The sequence below is a fragment of the Gossypium hirsutum genome, chromosome A01 (genome assembly GCF_007990345.1).
Source record: "Gossypium hirsutum isolate 1008001.06 chromosome A01, Gossypium_hirsutum_v2.1, whole genome shotgun sequence".
Lineage (NCBI taxonomy): Eukaryota > Viridiplantae > Streptophyta > Magnoliopsida > Malvales > Malvaceae > Gossypium > Gossypium hirsutum.
This window is the reverse complement of record NC_053424.1, coordinates 36,558,651-36,579,430: the sequence shown is the minus strand read 5'-3', so window position 1 is coordinate 36,579,430 and position 20,780 is coordinate 36,558,651. Positions and strand designations below refer to the sequence as shown.

General features: G+C 35.3%; 1 protein-coding gene and 1 long non-coding RNA gene across 2 annotated transcripts; one reads left to right on the top strand and one right to left on the bottom strand.

Annotated features, from left to right (window-relative positions):
• Positions 1-308: 308 nt before the first annotated feature.
• LOC107917900 (uncharacterized) lies at positions 309-20,725 on the top strand. The gene is made up of 6 exons (XM_016847304.2): positions 309-956; positions 1,234-1,445; positions 18,736-19,018; positions 19,105-19,190; positions 19,277-19,368; positions 19,889-20,725. The coding sequence occupies exons 1-6, from the start codon at positions 660-662 to the stop codon at positions 20,119-20,121; spliced, it is 1,203 nt and encodes a 400-aa protein (XP_016702793.2). The 5' UTR covers positions 309-659; the 3' UTR covers positions 20,122-20,725.
• Positions 17,182-18,729, bottom strand: LOC121216032 (uncharacterized). Its single transcript, XR_005912097.1, has 2 exons — positions 17,793-18,729; positions 17,182-17,528 (listed from the first exon to the last, which is right to left on the bottom strand). It is a non-coding gene; the product is annotated as an uncharacterized lncRNA (long non-coding RNA).
• Positions 20,726-20,780: the final 55 nt, after the last annotated feature.

Sequence of the window (20,780 nt, the reverse complement as noted above, 5' to 3'; positions counted from 1 at the left end):
TTAAGAAAAAGTTCATCACGGTTGAAAGAGTGCATGATGATTAAGGCTTAGTTTGGGGCGGCGGTGCGGTGCATTTAGTTTACTTTTTGTCTCACGCTACAATATCACTACAATATCTAATCTCACTGTCATCGCTGTTTTTACACTAACCGCAGGTAAACGCATCGCTCATCCAAACTCACCCTAAATTTGTTAACAAATTCTAGTTATGCTATTACTACTTTATTGTGAAAATATCCACTTACCTACCAACTATGCCACTATTTTCGAATTTGTACAAATAAATAATTTAAAAGAAAGTTAAATATGTCTGTACAAAATCTAAAAAAATGAGATTTTTTCCCACGAAATCAGAATCATTTAAAAGTTTAGTGAACGGATAAAATATCAATAACAGAAATTGTTTATTGTTTTATTCCTTCTCCCCATCCTTCCTTTTATTCGGTGCATGTTCTAAGCCCGGCTCTTCCATTCTATATTCGCTTCAACCTCCGAATTTCCTATTTTATTTTAATTAGTTGAATTGACCATCTTGCCTTCAATCTTCCCAAATAGATCTCATTTCCCTTCTCTCCGGTCGTTCTTCTTTGATCCGCTAAGGGAATCAATCACTTCGAATTCTCTCAGCATAGAAAAGAAAGCGGCAGGAAATTTTAGTTATGTTGGGGACAGGATTGGGGTTTGGGAGAGTTCGTGGAGAAGATAGGTTTTACAATCCGGCCAAGGCGAGAAGGTCGTACCAGAAACAGCAAACCGATCAACTACGGAGGGCTCAAAGCGATTATACGGTCAGTCAATCGAATGTGACCCGGGATTCAGAGAAGGGGCTTGGTTCAACTGACCCTCCTAAGCCAGTTTTGGTTCCCGTTTCAGAACCGGTTGTCTCTCCATTGAGTAATTTAGAGCGGTTTTTGGACTCTGTCATTCCTTCCGTCCCCGCACTTTACCTCTCTAAGGTTTGTTCCGTCTCAAAATGATAATACCCCTTTTTTTATTCTTTAATTGTTTTTTCTTTTGTTTGGGTTTAAACTAGTTCCCGTTGTAGATTTCGAGTTTGTTATAATTTGAAGTAAGATAAAGTAATGTTTTAATTTGTTTGTTTATCGAGTAGTGAAACTGGAATTCGCACAAAAACGTGTAAATAATTTATTTTTGGTGTAATTTAGGAAACTTTTTGGAGATTGAATATATATTTTAAAAAAAGAGATTGATATTTGAATATGGGTGTGGCAGAGGACGATGAGAGGGTGGCGGACGTATGACGGAGAATTTCAGCCATATTTTGTGTTGGGCGATTTATGGGAGTCATTCAAAGAATGGAGTGCTTATGGAGCAGGAGTCCCACTGATTTTGAATGTCTGTGATTCTGTTGTTCAGTATTATGTACCTTATTTGTCCGGTATTCAAATATACGCGGATTCCGTGAAATTGTCTGCCAAGTCCAGGTAAATAATACATTGCTTGCATTGAATTTATTTCCTTGCTCTTTAAATTTGTAGTGTATTATCATAATTTAGCTCTACATAATTTGTTTACTTCCTGATTTTTGTTCTCGTTAGTTAGCTAGCTATGTGATATTATTAACTTAATTTATGATTTTATTTTGTCAATTTTTATTTAGTCCATGGTTTCCTGAGTGGCTTTTTATGCTTGAATAATTGTTATATTCCTATGTTGAGGGCTTCCTTCTTTTTTTGAACCAAAATATCTCCCATAATTAAGCGCAATCTATAACTGTGAAAGAATTTGATTCTTGTAGTTACATTGTCTCAAGCTTCCTATGTTGCATGACTTGGATTTAGTTGTTCTTTGGGTTCATGTCTTCTTTATCTAGTAAGGATTATAGGGAATTCTTTTTTCATTTTATAGTAGTACCTTAGAAGGTGAAAGAGGTAACATGCAACTGCTAAGTACTAGAAGTGTCACAAGCCAAATTTATTCAAAGAGCACAACTGTATTTAAATTCATTCAAAACTAGAAAGCAAAGTAAAGTAAACTTTAAGAATATCTAATTTCAACAAAATTAACTATTTCAATAGCATAATGTGATGATATTTGAACTTAGAATGACAACTCTTCTTTTTTACTCAATCAAGATCTATGATCTCTCTAGATAACAACACCATAATTTGCTAAACTAGAGCGCTAATTTGTTTCCAAGTATCCTTTAAGTTGTTGTAGACATGTTAACTATTGAATTAAAAGATCAACAATTAGGATCAAGCTCTAATAAGGCTACTCAAGGTTTGGTATACTCCTCTCCTAAATGCTAATCAACTTTCTCCTCATAACAATCAAGATCTCTTCTATTCTCCCCTTTCCAAGTTGCAAATAATAAAATCAATAATGTAATCAAGCAATTGAAGGATTATGTCTCTGTGGCTTGGACCTGCCAAAATGGGAGCCACACTCATGCAATCTGATATACACATATAAGGGTATGGGATATGTGTCTTGATTCTTTGGACATTGCTTCTTGTGATTGGCTTTTGAAAAAAAGAAGTGGTGGTGGCTATGTAAGTAGAAGAGAGGAAGAAGAAAAGCAACAATTGTGATAAAAAAAGAGGAAAACGAAAGTTGTGGTACAAAAAGAGAAGAAAAAAAAAGCTATTATCTAATAGAAAAGAAAAAGAGAGTAGTGGTTGGGCAAAGAAGAAAAAGAAGGTAGCGGTTGGAAAGAGATTAAAGAAAGAAGGGCACAAGTGGCATGGATGAAATGGTTTATGGTCTTTAGAAGATGTTGGCCTAAATTTTTTTTATATCAAACCAACCTTGATGCCCAAAAATGGATTGATCTAAAAAATATTTCAGTTGATAATAATTAAAAATAAATTCGATAAATAAAATATCTATAAAGAAAATTTTCTTTTAAAAGAGTAAAAATTGTTATATACAAAATAAAGGTATATTGTATATTATAATATTTAATTTGATTTACATTTTTGAAATTATATTCATATATGGGATTTATTATAATATTTTAGAACTCTTATTAATAATCTTATTAGATAAAATTGTATGAAGGATTCATGCAACCATGTCCTTTTCTCAGAGCCTTTTTAGTATGTCCAAGATGTGTTTGACTTGTCTTATAGTTAGATACATATTCGTGTTCGACACTTGTATCTGAGTTCAAGCAACATAGGATTAAGTAGAGAATTGAGAACAAATTAGGCATTTTTAGAGAGAGGAATCACAACCAAGAAACTAGAGAGATTTTGGTAGTGTTTACTATTTCTGTTAAAAAGTACTTTTGAGAAGATAAAATAATTATTTTAGACATGATTTTGTAAAATAGAAGATTTAATGGGGGATTGAAAAGTAATTTCATTGAAAAGCATTTTTCCAAAAGTCAAAAATTAAAAATTTTGGTTTGGGTTAATATCCAATTTAAAATCAAGATTTGATTTGAAAAGCTACTTGGTTACTAATTTTTTTTTTTGGTATGAAATCATGATTTGGGTTGAAAAGTGTTTTTGAACCTTGGTGGTAAAAAAAGCTTGAGTCATTTTGGACAAATGAAGTGATCTCGTTTCTCAACCTTGTTGTCTTGGAAGATCCTCCTAAGAAGTGATTTATCCTAGAGGTAGTGAGTAGAGCTAATACTTTGCTTGACCTCCAGCAAATCCACATTGTGTATTAGGTTCATTATTAGGAAGGCCAATTAAATTGTATTGACATTTGAGTCATTTGGATTTTTGCGAACTTAACTTCTAAGTTTCTTGGATGGCTGGCTTCCTAGTTCTCGACTAATTGTGTCCATGTGAGCCATTGTATTTGCTATTTTGGGTTGAACTTAGGATTCCCCCTTTTCTTACCTTTGATTCCCCTATTCAGTGTACAACTCATGACTATAAAGAAAAAATGGATAAGGAAAACATTGAATGAAAAAGAAATAGAAGAAACAAGATGTTTGAATTAGAGTTAACTTGCTTAATTTTGATATTAGCATGCCTCGTTTCGAGTAACCACATAAAAAGTATTGTTTTGACATTGGGTATTTTGCCTAGTTAACTAAGTACTTGGAATGCCACAAGTTACCTTATTCAAAGCATCCAACTGTCATTTGAATTCTAAGCTAGAGAGTTTGCATCCGATTGTCATTTGAATTTTAAGCTAGAGAGCGAAATAAACTTTAGCACTATCAAATTACAAAAACCAAGTATTTCAAGAGCATGAAAAGGTATTTTAACTTAGAATTACAACTCTCTCTCTTAATCAAGGTAAATGATGTCTCTTGATCGTGACACCATAATATTAATGATGCATTTGTTGGTCAAGTCTACAATGGAAGACATTGCAAAAAAAATGCCAAAATCTGTGGAATAGTTGTAAAAGAAAAACTTACACCAAGAATCAATTTATTGCCTATAATTCTATAATGTTGTCAATTTGTTTTTTTAATGATGTAATGCCTATTATATAAAGGCCATCAAGAAGGGGAATAGGATGTGCAAAAAGAACCTAATATAATGTTTGTTTGAGGTATGAAGGTTCTCTTTACAGAACCTGAATTAGCTTTTTATTTTACATCGTCGGTTCCTCCAAGAAAATATGTAACGCTAGCCAAGACTAAATCGATCCTTTTAGAGGAAGGATGTAATGTTTCATCTCGCATTAACTCGGTCCTATTTTTAATGAAATGCATACCTTAATTGAGCAAGAAGGCTTTGATACCTATTTGACCATTAGAAGGGTTGATCATGTACTAAATATCATTTACCCACTTATATTTTTGTTTATACGATGATATTAACATTGCAGGGTGGCACACAAGAAAGGGTGCAAAGAAGTCTCCAACGAATTCATTGGAAAGGAATAAGGTGAATATTCAAGATTGTGTCATCTTGTGTCACTTGTAAGATGAAAAAAGTAGAGCGTTTACATCTAGTTAGTCTTTTACAGTCACTGCAAGTTTCTACCCACATTTGGACCAATATTTCCACTGATCAAGTAGTCTATAGTCGTGATCCTCCTCACTATCTAACATTCTTGGGTCTTCAAGGGTGGATACGATTGACCAACCTTAATTAATAGAGAAGATGTTGTTTGTTATTTGACATTGCTTATTACAAGCATAAAATCGCTTGAAGACCACTTATGAATAAGGCCATCTTAATATTCAATTTACTTTTGGAGAATGGATTTGGTTACACATACAACCCTATCGACAAACTTCATTGACAGATCGGGCTTACTTAAAACTTACACCTAAATTTGATAGACACTTCCAAATTGCATGACAAGTTGGCTTGCGATCTACAGTTGGATCTTTTGCCTAGCAGCAAGACTCAGAACGTGTTTCATGTCTCTTGAAAGTCTTTAAAGGAGATCTTGACTTCCACTACTAGCTTGCCCCTTATTGGATGGCAAAATTATTCCCCAACCTTAACATGTTTTGCAATCATGTATCAAATGTGGAACATGGGAAATTCTAGTGCAGAGGCAGGGCATGACCACTATTGATGCTACATGTGAAGTTATTTCGAAACTCCAGAATGCTTCCTTCAATTCGAGCTTGAGGGCAAGTCCTTCACCAAAAAAGGGAGTAATGTCAATGATGCATTTGTTGGTCAATTCTACAATAGAAGATAGATAGCAAAAAAAATTGTCAAAATGTTAATTATTTTGGTAGTTATAATCTGGCATCGAGAATCAAGGGCTTATTAAGGATTTGACCAAGCCTAATTTATCAAATTGAATTGATTTTGCTAGCAATTTATTTCTTATATTTGCAGCTTTATTAATGTTTTCCGTTCTTAAATGATGTAATGTTTGCTATATAAAAGCTATCAAGAAGGGGTATATAATAAGTAGAAAAGTCTTTATAAGTTTCTCTTAAGAAGGTATGCAACACTAATAAGGGTAAACCCATGCTAATAAGTAGAAATAAAATTGAAGTTGTCAATTTTCATGGTAAGATGCATTTGGAAAGGTTATTTGGATTAGAATGCTAGTTTAGAGAATTATTTTGAGTGGAAGTCTAAGGTAAAGGTTAGGAAAGTGTTGTTACTGAAACTAAAATTGAAGGGCACTGCACTTCAATGGTGAAAGAGAGTTGAAGAGGTAATGTGCACGTCAAGGTAAGCTCAAAATTAGCACATGGGAACACAAAAGTGAAATTGTGCAAGTAGTTCCTTTTAGTTGATTATGCAATGAATTTGTATGAGAAGCTACATTCATTGAGGTAAGAAGGATTAATGGGGTATACTTTTAAATTCAACAATCTTTTTATTCGAGTTGAGTTAAATGAGAGCAATGAGCAAGTGACATCTCGTTAACTAACATGGTTAAATCAATCTATCAACAATTAGATGTGAGTGGTTTGGTTATTCAACCTTCAAGATGTAAGACAACATGCTTTAAGGGTCGAAAAGTGTGTTTGGTGTTATGGTGCGAGAAAAGGAATTGCTAAAAGGATTGATTGTGCAAAAAAAAAAAGTTAGAGCTTTTCGCGGTGTTAAAATGGAACAAGCAACCTTAAAAAAAAGACTCGTGAGACTTTGAATCGCAATGGTGGAGCAAATAGGGGAAACCTTCAGGGGTGAAGAAGGGAAGTCCTTAGTGAGATTTGAGGTTGAAAACAAAGCTGGATAGAACGTTTCCAAAGTTGGAAGTAGTGCTCAAATACGTTTTACCTGTGACGAAAAAATCCATAATTCTTATTCTTGTCCCGAATGAAGAGTGAGCTTAACTGAGATGGAAGAACAAGAGGAAGTAATGGAGCTTAACTGAGATGGAAGAACAAGAGGAAGTAATGTTAAACCATGTTTATGATGACTATGATGAATAGAACGAAGAAATTGATGCATATCCGTAGAGTGTTGGCAACATGAACTGAAGGCGAAGAAGAGGATTGAAGGCAACATAACATTTTTTGAACTAAGGTTGTGACTAACGACAAGGTTGGAGAATTTTGCAAACAAGCACTAGAAATTCAACAATTATTGAGTGAATTTGTTGATTTAGTCAGTAGTGATGTTATTAATTTGATACCAGGTCCCAATTTTACTTGCTCCAAAGAAGGATGGCTCATGGAGGATGTGTGCGGATAGTTGGACAATTAACAAAATCACCATTAAATACTGATTCCCTCTCTTAATTAAATGATATGCTTGATCAATTGGTTGCTTTTAAGGTGTTTTTGAAGATTGGTTTAAAGAGTGGATACCACCAAATTAGATTGAGAGGTGGATATGAGTGGAAGACAACATTCAAGACTCCTTATGATCCTTGTGCATGGTGGCTAACGCCTGTTGGCTTTTCTAATGCACCTAGCACATTTATGCAAGTCATGAGTGAGGTATTCAAGCCATTTTAAAATCCCTTTTCATTTATTTTGATGACATATCAATTTATAGTAAAAGGAAGAATACTAGTACACTTGCTACAAGTCTTAGAAGTGCTAGAAAAAGAGAAGCTTATTATGAAATTGAATAAGAGCATTTTCTTGTGTGAAGAAATTGTGCTTTGGGGGGGTTGTTGTTGCTGATGGCATTAAACTAGATTTAAAGAAGTTTGAGCCATTAGAGATCATTTTGTAGGTTGTTTATCAAGAATTTTAGCATTGTTATGAATTCTATTATTGAATGTTTGTAGATGGACAACTACTAATGGTTAAAATCAACCCAAAAATCTTTTGAGTTGGTTAAAATTTTGATGACGAAAGCACATGTTCTTACACTTTAAATTTTGAAATGTTGTTTGTCATTGAATTTAATAAACCTCAATTAGGAACTGGGGTTGTTCTTAACCAAGAAGGAAGGCTCGTTGAATATTTAGTGAGAAACTATTTGATGCTAAACGACGTTGTTCCACTTATGACCTGTTATTTTATGCTTTGGTAAAGATTGTTCAGCATTGGGAGCACTACTTGGCTTATCGAGAATTTGTGGTTTACTTAGATCATCAAGAATTGGAGTTTTTGAGTTTAAAAAGGAACTTAAGTATTGTTTCCTAAGTGGAGTGCCTACTTTAATGAGTTCAATTAATCAATAAAGTACAAAATCAGTGAGACAAATGTCGTGACAAATGCACTTAGTAAATGTTCTTTACTACTAGTGGCAATGAATGTTGAGGTGATAAGGCTTGAAGAACTGAGGAATCAATACGAAAGTGACCCATATTTTGGAACCATAATTTCTAAATCGGAAGGGTCAAATAAACATGAGCAATTGCCTTATTGATTACATGATGGATATTTATTTAGAGGTAATCGCTTGTGCATTTTTAGTAAAATTTCACTACGAGAACAAATTTTGAGGGAACTTCATGGAAATTGTTTGAGAGGGCACTTTGGAAGAGGCAAGACCATGAAATTAGTGGTGGATTGATATTTTTAGGTAATAATGTACAAAGATGTGGATAGGTTGGTGAAAAGTTGTCCTTGTCCATTTGGCAAGGGTAATTCGCAAAATATAAGGTCATACACTCTATTACCTATGCCAGAGATGCCATGGAGTCATTGAAGCATGGATTTTGTCTTGGGATTACTAAAGACAACAAAAGGTTATGATTCAATCTTTGTTGTGGACCATTTTCTGAAAATGACACATTTCATTTCTTGTTCGAAAACTTTTAATGCTTCTCATATTGCTGTATTGTTTTTCAAGGATGTGGTAAGGTTACATGGTGTTCCTACATTTATGGTTTCCAATAGAGGTGTCAAATTTGTAAGACACTTTTGGAGGACTTTGTGGAAGAAAACAAGAACAAAATTGAAATTTTCTAACACTTGTCATCCACAAATACGTGGTCTAATAGAGGTTGAGGTTGTTAATCAAAGTTTGGGAAAACTATGCTTAGGTGTCTTGTTGGGTATCATGTGAAGAGTTGGGATTTGGTTATTCCTCGAGCCGAGTTCGTATACAACAATTCTATGAATAGATCAAATAAGAAGGCACCTTTTGAAGTTGCTTGGAGTCGAACCTCAACATGTTCTTGATTTAGTTCCTTTGTCACTCAGAACTAGTGTTAGTGATGATGGAATCTTTTGTTGAATATATAGGGAAAATTCATCAAGATGTGATGGTTGCTGTGAAAATAAGCAATGAAGACTGCTAATGAAGCTAATCTACATTGTTTGAATAAGGACTCTTAAAACGGAGAATTAGTTCTCATACATTTGCAGTGAGAGAGGTTTTTAAAAGATACTTATCATAAGTTGAAGGTAAAGAAGTTTAGGCTATGTAAGGTGAAGAAACTTAGAAAAAGGTTGTTATTATTCTGCTAATTAGTTTACACCTACAAAAAGAGGAATTAACACAAACAAGGAAAACAATCCCTAAAAAACAATAACTTTCTAAGAATCAGTGACTGAGATTAGTTTCTATTTACAAGGAAACTCCTAGTAATAAGGTAAGTTTTCTGTCTTTAATCTTAGGAATTCCAACACTCCCCCTTAAGTTGGAGTGTAGATGTTTATCAAACCCAGCTTGCCAATAAGTTCCTCAAACATGTTTCTGTTCAAACTTTTAGTTAACACGTCTGCAACTTGTTGTCTAGTAGGTAGGTAGGTGATGCACACTTCTCCTGAGTGTATTTTTTCTTTTATAAAGTGGCGATCTATTTCCACATGTTTGGTGCGAGGCCTGGTGTAAGGCACTTTTAGTTCCCCTATAAGTCTTTGTATCCAAACTCCTTCGCATATACCATGAGATAGTGGTCGATACTTTGCCTCTGTACTGCTGCGTGCTACAACAGACTATTTTTTGCTTCTCCACGTCACGAGGTTACCCCAAACATAACTACAATAGCCACTTGTAGAGCGTCTATCGTTAACAGAACCTGCCCAGTCTGCATCAGTGTAGATTTCCACATTCTGGTTGGCAGCTTTCTTGAAATGCAGGCCTTTACCAGGAGTCCCTTTCAGATACCTTAATATTCTATATGTAGCTTCCAGGTACTTCTCCCTCGGGGCATGCATGTACTGACTGATAACACTTACACTGAAGGCTATGTCTGGACGGGTGTGAGATAGGTAAATGAGTCTTCCTACTAGTCGTTGATATCTCCCCCTGTCGATTTCTTCTCCATCCTCATTAGTTCCCAATTTAAGGTTAAATTTCATAGGAGTTTCGGCTGGTTTACAGCCCATCAAACCAACTTCTGACAGTAGATCAAGAACATATTTCCTTTGGGAGATGGAAATACCTGTTTGGGACCTTGCTACCTTCATACCAAGAAAGTATTTAAGATCCCCCAAGTCTTTAAGCTCGAACTATGTTCCAAGGAATTCTTTCAACCTCACAATTTCGCTTGAGTCATCTTCTGTTAATATGATATCGTCCACATAAACGATGAGGATGCAGCATTTTCCCTTTTCTGAGTGCTTGTAGAACATGGTGTGGTCTACCTGCCCTTGAATATAATTTCTGCTGGTCATAGCTTTTGCAAATCGACTGAACCATGCCCGTGGAGATTGTTTCAGCCCATACAAGGACTTCTTCAACTTATACACTTGGCCCTTGCTTTCTTCAAACTCGGGTGGGAAATCCATGTACACTTCCTCACTTAATTCCCCGTTGAGGAAAGCATTTTTTACATCCAATTGAGTCAAGTGCCAATCAAGATTGGCAACAAGAGATAGGAGGACTCGAATGGTGTTTAGCTTGGCAACCGGTTCAAACGTCTCGTCATAGTCAAGACCATAAGTTTGAGTGAAGCCCTTAGCCACAAGTCGAGCCTTGTATCGGTTAATACGACCATCGGGTTTAAATTTCGTAGTGAAGATCCATTTGTATCCTACTTGTTTTTTTTCCTTAGGTAGATTCGAGACTTCCCATGTTTCATTGTTTTTGAGGGCCTTCATTTCTTCTATCACAGTTTGTTTCTACTCAGCTGATTCAAGAGCTTTTTCTATATATTTTGGAGTTTTTACAGAATCAATATTAGTCACAAAAGCTTTGTAAGACTTAGATAAATTTTCATAGGACACAAACCGAGAAATAGGGTGTTGAGTGCAGCTCCCTATGCTCTTTCAAACTGCAATTGGAAGATAGATGAATGGTGACGGAGGTGAGACTTTTGTTTCAGAACAATCCTCGGTTGGGGATGCAATTGGCATTGCTGTATCAGTTTCAGGAGAACGATTCCGTCAAGAGTAAACTTGTATTTCGAGAACCTGTTTTTGCTGTTTTCCTTGATCAGGGGGATGTACTTCGGTGGTGGTATTGTTATTGGGAAGGATCGGACTAACTTCTTGCTGCACAGGGGAAACAGTATCTAAATCTGGGATTACCATAGCACCTTGGTTGTTAGGCTTGTTTGTGATAGTAGTGGTAGGATCATGAGGTATAATGAGGAGAGTATTAAGGGTCTCATCTTCATTGAAAGTCTCCCTCTGAAGATGAGATGCTGCAAAGTATGGTTCATTTTCAAAGAAGGTAACATCCCGAGAGACAAACATTCGGCGCAAGGTTGGTGAGTAACACTTATAGCCTTTTTGTGTGGGGGAATATCCAATGAAGATGTAGGTGTGGGCTCGAGGATCAAGTTTGGATTGATTTGGTTGATGGTTATGGACAAAAACTTTGCAACTGAATATTTTGGCTGGAAGATTAGGAACACGAAATAGAGGGAAGGACTTTAGAAGGGTATTTAGAGGTGTTTGGAAATTGAGGACCTTTGATGGCATTCGGTTTGAGATAGCAGGCAGTGAAGACAGCCTCTCCCCACAAGTATTTAGGAACATTCATGGTGAACATTATGGCTCGAGCCACAGCAAGGAGATGTTGATTTTTTCTCTCAGAGATCCCGTTTTGTTGAGGAGTGTCAGGACAAGAGCTTTGGTGTACGATGCCTTGGTTAGAAAGGTATGGGCTTAGGACAGAGTTAAAGTACTCTCCCATTGTCAGTGTGGAGAGTATGTATGGTAAAGTTGAATTGGGTTCGAACCATTGAGTGAAAATTTTGGAATACTTTGGGTGTTTCAGATTTTTCTTTAATGAGATAGACCCAACATACCCTAGTGTGATCATCAATGAATGTTATAAACCACCTAGCCCCCGTAATATTTTTCATTCGGCTGGCTTCCCATAGGTCACTGTGGATTAATGAAAATGGTTGGGATTGGATGTATAGTTTTAATGGGTATGGCACACGGGTATGTTTGGATAATTGGCAAATTTCACACTTCAAGAAATTAATACTTTTATTTCAAAATAACAACGGAAGATGTTTCTTCAAATATCAAAAGTTTGGATGCCCTAACCTACGGTCCCATAACATAATCGTGTCCTCTTTTGAAGTGGATAGAGCTAATCCTCCTTGTGTTCTGTCTTTATTCCAAACATATAGTCCATCATCAACTTTAGCAGTGCCAATCATCCTCCCCGATTTTTGTTACTATATCACACAACCAATTGCAGGACAAGTTTGGGACATGTAGGACTTTATCGAGAGAAAAATTCTCTGTTATTTGTACTTCTCCTACTCCAGCCACAGGTGAGTAAGAACCATTAGCTATGCGAATTCGGGACTTGTCATGATAAGAGGTGTAGGTGTGAAACAAAGTGGAGTTACTTGTCATGTGATCGGAGGCACCCGAATCGAGTATCCAAGAGGATTGATTATTAGATTCAAAGGCAATATTGAAGGCAGTACCTTGGGTGGCTAGAGATCCATGAGCAGTGGAAGTACCAATTTATCTTATGGAGAGTCAAGTTGGGTTTCGGTTAGGCGAACATCGAGAACATCATTTGCAGCAGTGGAGGATAACAGGGCAGTCTTATTATTCTTCGATTTTTTTTCAGGATAGCCATGGAGTTTGAAGCACTTTTCTTTTGTATGACCAGCATGGTTGCAGTGGTTACAACATGGTCTGGTTGATCCAGAATCATTTCCAGCACGTGGTTTTTGTGGCTGTGGACCTCTGGAAATGAGGGAAGAGGTCTCAGTAGGCCGGTTGCCAAGAGTTGTCACATGTTTAGGTTCATTTGAGTCTCCTATCATGACAAGACGACGCTTTTTTTCTCTTCTAACTTCTGCAAATGCTTCACCGATGGTTGGGAGAGGTGATCTGCCCAGAATTTGGCCACGGTCCTCATCTAACTCACGGTTCAATCCTGCTAGAAACTAATAAAGACATTCATTGTTGAGGTGAGTCATAAACTTGGTGTGTTCCAAGCCTTCACCCCAATTTGCCTCATAGTACATATCCAGTTCTTGCCACAAAATTTTCAGATTGTTGTAGTAGTGAGTTACTTCGAGTGTCCCTTGTCGGATATCCTTTAACTTAAGCTTGATCTCAAATACTTGGGAGGCGTTTCCAAGATCCGAGTAGTTTTCTCTGACTGCATCCCACATGTCTTTTGCAGTTTTGAAAAAGAGATAGGTGTGGCTTATATGGCCTTCCATCGATTAATTAGCCAAGCCATTACAATCGAGTTGTTGAGTTCCCAAGTGGCATAAGTCAGGTCAGCTGTCGTTGGTCGTGGAATTTCTCCATTGATGTATCTTAATTTGTCGCAACCACGAATCACCATAAAGACCGATTGAGACCATTGCAAGAAGTTCTTCCCATCTAGCTGATGATTGGTGATTATAAGGGAGGAATTAAGTTCACCTTGAGCGATTCCCTGATTGACATTCTGAGTTATTTGTGAAGTCTCAGTTTCAGACAGAGTTTCATTGACGTCACCCATGGGAGGAGGACTAAACCGGAGGGATTTTTAGGAAGGGAGATTAGAGACGAATGAGCAGGATCGAATGAATCCTAAAGCTCTTGATACCATGAAGAAACTTAGAAAAGATTATTATTATTCTGCTAATTAGTTTCCACTTATAAAGAGAGGAATTAACACAAACAAGGAAAACAATCCCTAAAAAACAGTAACTTCCTATGAATCAGTGACTGAGATTAGTTTCTATTTACAAGGGAACTCCTAGTAATAAGTTAAGTTTTCTGTCCTTAATCTTAGGAATTCCAACATAAGGTGTTGAAGAAAATAAGTTCTAATGCTTATGTGATCGAGTAGCCTATAGATTTCCATATTAGCCCAGTTTTTAATGTTTATGACTTGGTAGTCTTTTTGGGTTTTGATGGGAATGTTGTTGAATTTTCAGACCAAATGCAGTAACTTCCTAAGGTTAAGTTTGAGGTTATCGACGATGTGTTGGATGTTAAAGAAGTGAGGTCTAAAAGGGGTAACAAATATAAGAGGTTTTTGGTGAAATGGTTACATACTTGTATTGCAGAAGAAGAGTTGCAAAGAGTTGGTACAAAGATTTATTCTGATGTTGTGAAGGTTCTCATCAGAGTTGAGTTTCCCAGTAGGGGATAATGAAACGAGTTTAAAATTAAAAAAAAAATCATTTATTTTATTATTTCAGTTTATTTATTCAGTTTGAAGTATTAGATTTTTTTTGGACAATTAGGCTTTTTTTTACCTGAGGGTTAAGTTTAAGATTATCAATAAAACTCTATTTGCATGAAAACCTAGAAACTTTGCTTGCAAGAAAGTCTCTTATATATGTCTAGGAGTAGACTTATATCATTATTTATTTGAATATAATAAAGAAACCTAGAGGTTTTCTATAACCCTAGGTTCTCTAAAGTTTCATCTCCCTTCTTACTAAATTGTTTAGTATTAATTTCTTCTTTTCCTGTAGTTTTCTCACCAAACCAAACCATTAAGTCTATTAACTAATCTAGAATAGTATTCTACTTTTAAAGTTTAGATTTGTATTTAGCATTTTCAAGTCATGGGTGGAAATTTAAAGACTTCCCTTTTTTGCATTACTCCCTTTGTCTTAATTTAAATGCCATAGTTGACTTTTTGTTGAACGCTTCAGTGTCGCAATGGACTCTTGATTTGCTTCATATCCTTAGTTGATCCGCATATACATTGGTTCTTTTGCGAGGCCATTGTGCTTTGCTCTAACTACTTAAAACAACTAAGGAAAATCCTTTGTTTTGTGTTTTAGTTCCTATTTAATGCAAAAATGCTCATGCTAAATGTAATTGCGTTACAAGGACATTTTTTAAGTGAATCAATTATTTTGTTAAATATAAGTGATGAACTTGAGTAATTTTTATGAGCAACATAATGATTTCTTTGTTTCCAATTTTTCAATAAATGTATATGGAGTTGAAATTTTATGGTTCCAACGTATGGATTGAGTGTAACCAGTGTTGTGCCCTAGTTCCAATTTAATGCAAAAAAAGAATTATTTTTGTCAATATAAATAGAGGTTACATAGGTACTTGTTTGAATAAAAGATGTAGCTAAGGAAATTAAAACAAGGATTATGAAATTAAAGAAAAACTTGTAATACCATAAAGATATTTTTAATTAAAGAAGACTTTTAATTAAAGATCTCCTAATAAAAATAAGCAAATATCTTTTAAAAAATAATAATTAACGTTTCCAACACCAAAATAATAAGATATCTTGCAAACCAAGGCAGCCATAACACTATTTGTTAACCTGTGGTAATGGAAAACAAAGAAAAGAATATACTGATGAAAAGTCACATATTTAATCTCTACTTAGCGAATTTATATACAAGTCTGTATAGTCTAAATAGGGAAAAAAAATAAAATAAAGTCCTAGAATTAAGCTTAAGAATCTGTAACACTTCCTCTAAAGCTGAAGCATAGTTATTGATCATCCAGCTTGTTACATTTGTTGTCTTTGTGAACAAAGCAACTAGTTTTTCTGTTTTCACATAACCTGTGGAAATTGAAAATTTCAAAATTCTCCTGAATAAAGTGATAATCAATTTTTCACTATAAATTAGATTTGAGGTAATATAAAGAACTGCTTAATTATCACACAAGATCTCTGTCGGTGACAAATACTTTAATCCAATTTCAGTTAACAGATGTCGTAACCACATAATTTCACGTGGATTGTGCCTTAGCCCTGTATTCTAACTTTGTGCTAATTGAGATACAACATTCTGCTTTTTACTCTTCTGTTATACTAAGTTTCCACCAACTAAAAATAAATTACCCAATAGTAGACCTTTTATCTATCATAGATCCAGTTTAATCAACATCTATAAGACGTTCAATATGGGTATGTCTATGATTATTGAATAATATGCCACCTCCAGGAGCTCCTTTCAAGTAACATAGGATATTTTTTAGGGTTGTCCAATATTTGACTGTGGGCGTTGACATAAATTTGCTAACAATACTACGACTAATGCGATATTTGGACAGAGTTATAGTGAGTTAGTTTAATTTCCCAACTAGATGCACATTGAGAACTATTGGAGTACAAGGTTTTGCTGCCAATTTTCCAATTTTTTCTAGAAGATCAAGAACATACTTTTTGTGAGACCAAAGAATTCCCTTTTTCTTGTCACTTCTATCCCCCAAAAGAACAACAGGCCCAAGTCTTTCATGTAGAACCTGGAACGCAAAAATTACTTGAGAGAAGAGATTGTTATATCATTTCTTGGAATAACAATATCAACATATACTACACAAGAACAACTCCAACCTCAAATCGTTTGTAGAACACCGAATGATTACAATCGCTTTTTTTATGTCCAAATTGTTGAACTATTTCATTGAACTTTCCAAACCAGACACGAGGGCTTTGTTTCAATCTATAAAGAGAAATTTTTTAGATGACAAAGCTTTCCATGTTTCCCTTGAGCAACAAACCTAGGTGGTTGCGCTATTTAAACTTTTTCTTAAAGATCCTTATGAAGAAAGTCGTTCTTTATATTTAATTGGTGTAAAGGCCACTAAGCGACTAGTGAAGGCAAGAATATCTAAGAAATACACCCTTTAGGGATTTTGAATTTAACAAAACAAGTGTACGTGAAAATTCTGAGTTCCACCGTGTATAATGATTTGGATGGAAATTGAACATTGTATGGGTTATCATCATTAAGTATGGAGGAAGACATACGATTGAGCAGAAAGTAGGATGTTGAAACAGCATTAACTTAAAATTGTTTGGGAACTTTTGTTTGAAATAAAAGAGCTCTAGTTGTCTCAAGGAGATGTTATTCCATTTAGCTACTCCATTCTGAGATGGCGTGTCAACATAAGAGGATTGACGAAGAATCCCATTTTGGGTCATAAAGGCCTTGTAGAAGTTGGAAAAGTATTCTCTAGCATTATTGCTTTGCAAAAGCTGGACAGACACACCAAATTGAGTTCTTATCTTGGAACAAAAAAAGAAAAAAAGAAAAAAAAAGAGAAAGCGCATTTGATCAAAATTTTCATAAAATATATCTGTCATTTGAGAATAATTGTCCACAAACATAACAAAATGTTTAAATCCAAGTTTGTACTATTGAACATGGTCCCTAAAAATTAAACTAGCTTGTTTGTTAGCTTTTAGTCTTGAAGGGAAGCTCCATTGGTGCTTCACCAAGTGGCATGCTTCACCCACCGAAGGTAGGTCTTAAAATTGTGGACTAAACTTCTTCAACAAAGAAAGAGAAGGATGTCCAAATCGACATTGTGCATCAGTAGGACAAGCCACGGATTGAGAAGCCCACGAGTTGAAAATATAAAGACAATCAAATAAGTCATTTACCAATAGTGTGTTTGTCATAAGATCCTGTAAAATATAATGATTGGTAAAAAACAAGATTGAGAAATTTAGTTCACGGGTAAGAAGATTGAGAAATTTAGGTCACAGGTAAGTTCACTAACAGAGATTAAATTAAAGTTGAGGTTAGGTAAATCTAATATTGATGATAAGGTGATAAATGAAATTAGATTAATATCTGCAGAACCAACTACTTTATAGGTGTATCCATCAGCAATAGGAAAAGTAAAGGTGAATTATGTGACCGAAAGGTAGAAAAAAGGTTGGGATTACTTATTGTATGATCTGTAGCTCTTGAATCGATAACTCATGATATGACTGAGAAGTAGCAAATCCCGCAAAAAGAAGACTACAAACAGTCCAAAATAGTGCCCAAATAGTGTTGAAACAGTACCTAGACACCACCCAACGTGAACAGTATCAAACAGTGCTAAATCTCAAAAAATAAACAAGCGACCCACGAAACCTCCTCCGATCAAACAACTGACCATTGGGCTAGGGTTGGACAAGAGAGTCGATGGGGATGGAAGCACGTGAAGCAGGGCTGCAGACCTTTAGGTGGTGGGTGAGCCTCATGCACAAGGTCTCTAATCACCGGAAACTGCAGATTGTCAATGGAGACGGTGGCGCACCTCCCTGTACTGGTAGTGTATCCAAAAAACTACTTTAAAAATGTAACCCACAAAATACCAAACAACGAAAATCAAACTCACTAAATTAAGCCAAGTGGCTTTGTTACCATGTCAATGGAAAAAAAAAACAAAAGAATAGACTGACAAAAGAATAAGACTGATGAACATCCATATATTTTGTCTTTAGAGTTAGCGTATTTATATACAAGCCTATATAGTCTAAATAAGGACAAAATAAAATAAAATTCTAAAATCAAGCCTAAGAATATGTAACAACCTAGATCAAGCTTAATAGCTCTTGCAAGTCTGTTAGGAATTGTTACTGTTTGGCGCTTGTATCAAGTAATATAATCCAAAGTATTTTGTGTTATATCTTTTCCCCTTCTAGCCTCCATTTGTTATTCTGTTTTGAGAAATATATTTGGTTTAAGCAAATGATTTTGGTTTTGGTTGCTTCCATTTGTTTTTGGCTCAGTAGTTTGTTAAGAGTTGTCATTGTTAGACACTTGCATCAAGTAATGTAGTACAGACTACAAAGTATCTTGTGTTATATTTAATAATTATTGTTTCTGTTTATGACATAGGCAACCAGTTCAGGATAGTGATAGCGACTTTAGGGACTCGAGCAGTGATGGTAGTAGTGATTGTGAACCTGAAAGAGGATCAAATGTTTTGAGGGAAACAAGAAATCACTACATGGCAAGTGAGATGTCTCTTAGGATGGATAGACTATCCATGGGAGATCAGCAGATACTTCAAGAAGACTTGTCTAGTGATGAGGCTGAATTTGTCAATTCTCAAAGTTGTTTGATTTTTGAGTATTGTGAACGGGACCCTCCTTATAGCCGAGAACCTTTAGCTGACAAGGTTAATATGTGTTACGCTTTTTCTCTCCTCTTTCCCTTTTACAGTAGGATCAATGCTTGTCTCCTGAACTTAATATGTGCTAACAGATTGCAGATCTGGCCTTCCAGTTCCCTGAATTGAAGACACTAAAAAGCTGTGATTTGCTATCTTCCAGCTGGATTTCTGTTGCATGGTATTATTATCTACTTTTTTGACAATACATTTGTTTCCAGACATGAGTTTGTACTTGACTGATATCATATACTCTGATTCTTGTAGGTATCCAATCTACAGAATACCTACTGGACCTACATTAAAAGATTTAGATGCTTGCTTTCTGACTTACCATTATCTTCATACACCTATAGGAGGTAATATAGAATATTTTAAATTTTTTCATTTTCAATGAGTGTGAACTACGGAGTGATTCTAGGTTTTCTTGTTAAGTGATCTTTTCTGGCTTTCATTTGTTATTGTGAATCATTTACATTTCTATCAACTTTTGTGAATTACTTTGCCAAATGGTGCTAGAGGGTCTCTCCTAATATGTCTATTATTCAAGTACTGGAAAAATAATAAAGCAATTCTTTAATAGTCAAATCTTCTAATTTTCATCATTTTTCCTCAAAAAGTTTTACCTTGTTTGACATCAAAGTAGTTACTCTGAATCTTGCTTTATTTTACCTAAGTCTGACTTTTAGTTCATTTGTTAAAATTTTTGGTGGATAAAAATGTCTTTTGTAGTGACTTTTTGTTGCTGATTGCATAACCTAGTTTTTACAGACTTGTCATTAATCAGTGACAGTTGGTGCTTGCATAACTTTTGGTAGCATATCTCCTATTGTTAAAGATTTATCATCTGTTGCTTTTATGTAACCTGTCATATTTCAGGTGGAGAAAGTGCTCAGGCACCTTTTATTACTTGTCCCAATGACATGGATGATGTTCCAAAGATGTCATTGCCTGTCTTTGGTCTCGCGTCATACAAGTTCAAGGGCTTCTTGTGGACACCTAATGGAACAACTGATTGTCACTTGGCAAACGGCCTCTTTCAGGCTGCTGACAATTGGTTGAGACTTCTTCATGTTAATCAACCAGATTTCACATTTTTCTGCCGCAGGTGATAGTTAGATATCTCAGTAATGGTAGTTCTAATCATTATTTGTCAAAATATTTCCTACAAAAACTATAGTACTTCAGTTTTGGAGGTCAAGGCCAAAAGCTCAATGTGGGGTGATCGTCTTTTTTAATAATCTATAAAAGAACTTGCAATAAAAAAAAAAAAACAAAACAAAACGAAAAGAAAAGAAAAGAAGACCGATTGAGAATGCTGCTGGCTGAAAGTGAAGAAGTGAAGCATTTGAAATAAATAAAGGGAGTGAATGGAGAAAATTTAGACTCAGAGCTCAAGCCAGTGTGAAGGTGGTTTCTGCCCGGTATCTGCATGTTAGTTCCTTCTTGCTTTTCTTTTTCCATGTTTTTAAGTTGAAATTATGGATAAATTAAGCAAAACCAGGCCCTTTTATTCTGTCCTGATGATCAACATGTAGGATTTTATATTTTACCCGACATTGTAGAGGGGATTTTGGTACGGTGGTTGTATAAGTGCGACCTTTGATCTATCCCTGTTATTGTATTGTAATGCTAATAATGTTCATTAAATTTAATCTCTTAAGAATGGTATGTTAAGAGAATCAGTTTTAATGAAAGGAAAGTGATATTGTTTCAGTAGGTAATTGGCGTTTCTGGTTCCTTGGCGATGTACTATACTCTTATTAGCTTT